The sequence below is a fragment of the Crinia signifera genome, chromosome 3, assembly GCF_055691185.1.
Source record: "Crinia signifera chromosome 3, ASM5569118v1, whole genome shotgun sequence".
Classification (NCBI taxonomy): Eukaryota; Metazoa; Chordata; class Amphibia; order Anura; family Myobatrachidae; genus Crinia; species Crinia signifera.
This window is the reverse complement of record NC_139219.1, coordinates 99,989,762-99,996,111: the sequence shown is the minus strand read 5'-3', so window position 1 is coordinate 99,996,111 and position 6,350 is coordinate 99,989,762. Positions and strand designations below refer to the sequence as shown.

The 6,350-nt window shown below is 43.3% G+C and overlaps 1 protein-coding gene across 1 annotated transcript; it reads right to left on the bottom strand.

Moving 5' to 3' along the window:
- Nucleotides 1–2,588: 2,588 nt before the first annotated feature.
- On the bottom strand, nt 2,589–6,031 carry C3H6orf120 (chromosome 3 C6orf120 homolog). The gene is made up of 2 exons (XM_083176280.1): nt 5,898–6,031; nt 2,589–3,268 (listed from the first exon to the last, which is right to left on the bottom strand). Exon 2 carries the CDS (start codon nt 3,259–3,261, stop codon nt 2,701–2,703), a length of 561 nt encoding a protein of 186 aa, XP_083032406.1. The 5' UTR covers nt 3,262–3,268; nt 5,898–6,031; the 3' UTR covers nt 2,589–2,700.
- Nucleotides 6,032–6,350: the final 319 nt, after the last annotated feature.

Here is a 6,350-nt window from a genome sequence, read left to right as displayed (position 1 = left end):
TGTGTTGTATCTTTACAGTGCTCATATTGGCAACCACACTTATTTACCACAAATGTACATTAACCCCTTCAGTGTTTTTTTTTTATTTATTTTTAGGGAGCGCTCCCCACTGGGCAAGTTTTTTTTGGGGTAGCGCTCCCTAAACACCCCACTTTTTTTCCAGGGGCCGGGCAGCATTGTACACTAGATCAGCCGCTGCGCGACCCTGCCCCCGGTAACCCGGCTGTGTGAGGCATGATGTTAGCAATGTCACGCTGCACACAGCCTGGGAGGGGAGGAGGCAGGGCTGGGCAGCGGCTGAAGCTGATCTCAGCCCTAAGGAGGGAGCACAGACAGTGGCACCCTGAGCATTTTCTGGGTTTGCCAGTGTGGGCAGTGGCGCATAGGCCAGAAAATTCTGGGGAGTGCCAGCGAAGGGGTTAAAATGTAGATTATAGAATTAACTAAGATGATATCCTTACCAATCTACCTTACTGGTAAATTATGGCTATGTCATAGTACAATACAGTAGTGTATGGTGTGCCATGACCTATAGAACAAAATGTTAAGGAAAGGGCAGTACTGTTAGTATTCAGATTAGGAATCCTTTTTCTTTTTTTACGGCAAAAGAAAGCCAGTATTAAGATGGGCACGCACTTTAAGATAAGTGTTTGATCTGTTAAATTTTTTTTTGGTACTTGTTTCCTTGCACGGCCACCCCGATTTACATCGGGGTGGTCGTGTCGGAAAAATCGGGTCGATCGCATCGCATGCGATGCGATCGACGCGACCGACCGATTTTGGACCCGATTTTTTTTTTTTTTTGAATGAAATGTAAATCGGGTCCCTGGGACCCGATTTTACATTGGATTCAATGTAAAATATTCCCAACCCCCCCAAATGTCACGGCGTACACCCCACCCCACGATAGACGCCAACCCGAAGCGTGGCGTGGAGTTGAGAATAGAATAGTGTGGCGAGCGCAGCGAGGGGACGCGGATACCTTCACAGGTAAACGCGTCCCTTCGCGGACTTCACAGGTGTCCGCGTCGCCACGGACACCTGTGAAACCCGCGAGGGGACGCGTATAACTGTGAAGGTATCCGCGTGCGCTCGCCACGCTTTGGGCTCGGTGGCTCGCCACACTATTCTATTCTCAACTCCACGCCGACGTGGATAGTAGGGGAATGAAAAGGTCGGAGGACGCGCACCGCTGCGCTCGCCACGCTTCGGGTTGGCGTCTATCGTGGGGTGACGACGGGGACATCTAAAATGTGAAATGGGTCATATTGGCCCATTTCACATTTTTCACATTTTTTCAGGATTTCAATGTTAAAAAATCTTTTAATATTGAAGCCTATGTAAAAATCGGGGGCATCGCGTCGGGACCTATGTTAATGGTCCCGACCGACGCGATGCCCCCGATATTTTACCTTTCCCGACACGATTTCAATGTTAAAATATTTTTTAACATTGAAGCCTATGGGGAAATCGCGGGCATCGCGTCGGGACCATTGTTAACGGTCCCGACCGACGCGATGCCCCCGATATTTTGTCCTAGCCGGCCAAATGGACCTGATTTCAAAGGAAATCGGGTCCATCGTATGGATCGTGTACCTTAACTTAAAGGTACACGATCCATACGATTGTGGCCGTGCTAGGAAACAAGTACCTTTTTTTTTTTTTTATTTATTGGCATGGATCAAATGGTTGATTGTCATGTTCATAACCTGGCTGGTTGGAACAAAAGCTGATTGGACAGATATTCTTAAAGTGTTACCCAGCTTTACACCCTCCAAAGGTATATATTTTTTTGCTGATTTAATAAACTGTAAAGGCAATTGGAACAATATTTGTAATGGTGATTATCTTTTTTTTTTTATATATCTAAAACCACCATTGCTATATTGCCATTTCTATTGTGTGGGCAATTTAAAGAGCAAAACAATTTAGTACATGGCCTGTATCTATAGATATCTTGGTACTTATATGTTAGTTGGGCGCCCACTATAGTTCGTACGCTCATACCCCCACTATCCATGTCGGCATGAAGTTGATAGTGCAGCGAGCCGAAGCGTGGCGAGCTCCGTGGAAAACTAAGCAAATAGCTTAGTGGGCGCCCAACTAACATAAGTACCAATATGTTATAGCTGCTTTAACCATAATCTGCCTAAAGTGACACTTGGGGGGTATTTAATCCCAGGTCATGACTGTCGATCTGGGCGGACAGCCGTGATCCTGGCCTGTTCTCGTTTTGTTTGACAGCAGATCGCAAGACGCGATACAATGTTCCACTTCGCGATCCGCAAATAGGGGGTTTGTTTGCATAAACGGCCATGGATTGTTGATATTCGTCCGTGACAATTCACAGCCGAAATCGACAAAATAGGTCCGACTGCTTTTAAAGTCAGGCCCATTCTGTCGATCTGCTGTCGGGAATCCACCGTTGTAAATAGTGGCCCAGATTGAATACTCCGCTTGGACTCTTACAGTTATGGCTTTTATAACATGGTTGTTAAATACTAGGAGTAAAGAGGGGTATTATTGTATTTCAAGACAAATAGCAGATAATCAGACATGCTTTACAGAAATACATGGGAATGCTGCTATAAAGTTTACTTCCAGGACTTTGTCCTTTATTGTTAATGGAAAATTCCAGTTCTCATTACAAAGTACAAACTTTACGGATTTTCGGTGTATTGAATACAAATATAACAGCACTTAGAAAAGAATCTCTAGAACTATCTTGAGAATCCCTATGAGTATAGTCCGTAGCATTGGTTCTTCATCTTGAGATGCTTCCAGTGGGACTTGTCTTTGCTGTTTCTGACTTTCCTCCATCTGTTCGGGATCATAGGAGGCTCCAAGGAAAGGGTCCTCGTGAATTGTTCTGTCATAATAAACTTTAATTTCAAACTCACTCTCCATGTAAGCTGGATGGCCATAAATTCCAATGCCCACTGGGCGATGAAAATGGTCTGGGACAACTACTACATCCAGGCCGCATGTTGTAGATTGCAGCTCGTAGACATCAAAACTGGGATTAAGCGTTGCATCAGAAACATACATGTCTGCATCGCCTCTCAGACTCTGCATCTCCAGTATTATTCTTCCTTCCTGGTTAAGTCTGAGATAACTGTAATTTCCAGCCCCTATTTGTCCCTGGACCACATGGAGAAGAAGCCACTCGTCTGGTATCTCATCATCTGTGAATCCTTCCACAAGAGATAAAGTGGACAGTGCAAAAAGTGTCAGAAGGCGCTTTCCCCAATGCGACACCATCTCTCCACTGGAACATGCCAAAGGTTGGGGAAAAGAAAAAAAAAGGTGGTCATTTTCTAAATACAAAAACACATGAAAACATAAAGAGGACATACATTCTTTGCCACCAGTGTTCTATATGCAAAATACATATTTGGTGTGGTGTTAAAAGGCTAAAATGCAATAATAAACACCTTCAATATCATTGCCATCTTACATTTCTGGCTTAAACACTACTTAGTGAACTCTTTGGGTAAGGTTACTAAGGTGAAAACACACCCACAAACCCCTGATTATAATGAAATTCCACTTAAATAAATCTATTTATAGTACACACAGTAGAAATAGCAGGAGTAATTTAATAAACATGAGTGGAGTTTGCAAATATATATATGGTTGGGACAGATAGCAAAATATATACTGAATAATCACTATTAATATACATAAAGGGTTACCTGTCTATGAAATGTGATGTATGGTGCCCATAAGCAGAAATCTCCCAGCCTTCAGAGAGAAGAGGCATAAACACAGTTCAATAAGAACTGCAGAAGATCTGTAGAAAACATGGTACATATTGTACCGTATCTATACAGCTTGCAATGCCAATATGTACCACCGAGGGGTCAGTATCGTAGCACAATTTTGACTTCAAAGTGTCCAATCTGGTTTGAGCTATTTCTAGTATAGCCAAAATTGCACATTTTGTATAGTCAATATCTGTGGTTCTGTGCGTTATGAATTCAAATTTGCATAGTCAGCAGTGAGTACATCAATGTCCTACTGACCCTCACTTAGCATTTGCAATTTTCTTTTACTGTATAATTGAGACATCAAGTAAAATTCCATACAGGTTTTGAAATTAATATTTATCTTTAAATATTTGTGCTCATATCTTTTTTGTTACTCTTGTGTGTGTTTTTTATTTCTATGCGTCTATATTTTTTATGTTCTATGTTTTATAAATGTTTAATGGCAGCTTTATAAATATTGATTATCTACTGGTCCTCCTGTTTGTTCAGGAGACATATTTTTATGATGTTTATGAAAAATCTTAACAATATTTAAAAATAAATAAAAATAAAATAATTATCAAGGGTTAATCTCACCCTAGCAGTTTTCCAAATTAGCTTTATAGTTGTACTCTAATGCTGCCGCAGATGCAATTGTTGACTGCAAGAATGTGCTAAAACATGCTAACTGGACAGCTGCTAAGATTTGTAGACCGCTGGACCTTTCGCAGCTGCCCACAACTGTGTACAGTCCAGGCATGTCCAAACTATGGCCCCCCAGCTTTTGTGAAACCACAAGTCCCATCATGCCTTGCCACTGGTTTTCTAATAGGGAATGCTAAAACTATGGCAAAGCATGCTGGGATGTGTAGTTTCATAACAGCTGGAGGGCCACATTTTGGACATGCTTGGTTTACACGTTCACAGATCCAGAACACACAGACCGCTCTAGTAAGTCTATGGTTACCCCGAATGGAGGCTGCAACTGATACGCCAGAGACATAGGGCCAGATGCACTAAGCTTCAAAAAGTGATAAAATGGAGAGAAATAAACTAACAACCAGCTCCTACCTGCCATGTCACAGACTGTTTGAAAAATGTCAGGCAGCAGCTGATTGGTTGGTTATCACTCTCTATTTTATCACTTTTTGAAGCTAAGTGCATCTGGCTCCCAGAACTGCACATGGGAGCTATGGGTGCCCAAAACAATTCCATGGAAAGCAGTGTCCTAAGATTCTACCTACTGTACATGAATCACACTAATAACCTCACAGGAAGAGACAATACAGTGATACTGTGGTCTATGTACTGTACTAATTCTTGGAGAGAAAAAGTGGATGCATATAAAGTGCCAACCAATCAGCTTTTGTAATTTTTTCAAACAGCCTGTTAAATGAAACCAATTGGCTGGTACTTTCTCCCTCCAGCCACAGTCCTGTGGGATAATGTATGAGTGTTCCTTCCCACTGTGAATGTTAGAGCACTGAGAAAATGTCCCTTCCAAGTGTCGCAATGTCCCAAGTCGACGCAGGTGGCACAAATACCTGCTTCAGCTGACTTTATCATATGGCAATAGGCTTATTATTCTGCATATGTTTATGCAAAATGTTTTGGACTACACAGTGGTTCTCATACAGTCCATGTTTTCCAGATCACCTGGCAGGAGCACTCTGTATCACCAACTACCTCAGGTGACCTGGAAAATATGGTCTGTGTGGGGTCCTGAGCACCAAGTTTGAGAATGTGTGGACTTAAAAATCAAACCATATAAATCAAAACATGGAAATGAAAACTAGATTGGAATAACTTAAGTTGCATAAGAGTGTTTACATGTAATCACACTGACATTTATAGCTCTTAGATCAGACACTACTGCCAGTCACTGTACTGCACAGGAGCACACTAGTGGCACTACGAGGCTCAGCAGCTCTCGGTGCCCGCACCACACACACTACTCAATGTGGCAGGAGGCGTGTGCATGGCCCGCGTACAGAGCACCATGTCCTCTGAGCCTGGATTAGGAGCCATGTTACAGGGGTAGTGTCTCCGGGTTACGAGGACAAAGTACTGGGAGTGACAGCAGCAGCAGCGTCACCGGGGAGACAGTACCCCATAGCAGCAGCAGCCGCCAGGCAGAGACTCACTCACCGGAGAGGAGACTGCAGTTCCCCCAGCCCAGAGGCGAGCGCAGCCCGGCCCCCAGATCTACCAGCAGCAGCACCTGAGTGGGACTAGTGCAGGAAGCAGTAATGGCAGGAGGAGGAGCAGGAAGTGCCTCATACATAAATAACTATTGTGATGATGATCCTGGATGATTCCAGGCAGACTGGGTCTGGCACCATTACTGATCTATGACAGGCGGTAGCACCTCATGCCTACCCAGTACCCACCTTCTTACCCTTTAGCCCAGCATGACAGATGAGCTGCCTTACGTTTTTTAAAGGAAATTCATGTTTTAATGTTCATTAGAGCCTTGAAAATAGAGTAGGACGTGTGTGTGTGTGTGTGTGTGTGTGTGTATATGTGGATAGTGAATGTTTGAAATATAGAATGCTGACACTAATGCAGACACGGTGTAAATGTTACAGTCATTAAACAGTT

What these genes read in the sequence shown, in the direction of transcription:
- C3H6orf120 (XM_083176280.1), bottom strand. Translation starts at nt 3,261, where the DNA reads ATGGTGTCGCATTGGGGAAAGCGCCTTCTGACACTTTTTGCACTGTCC.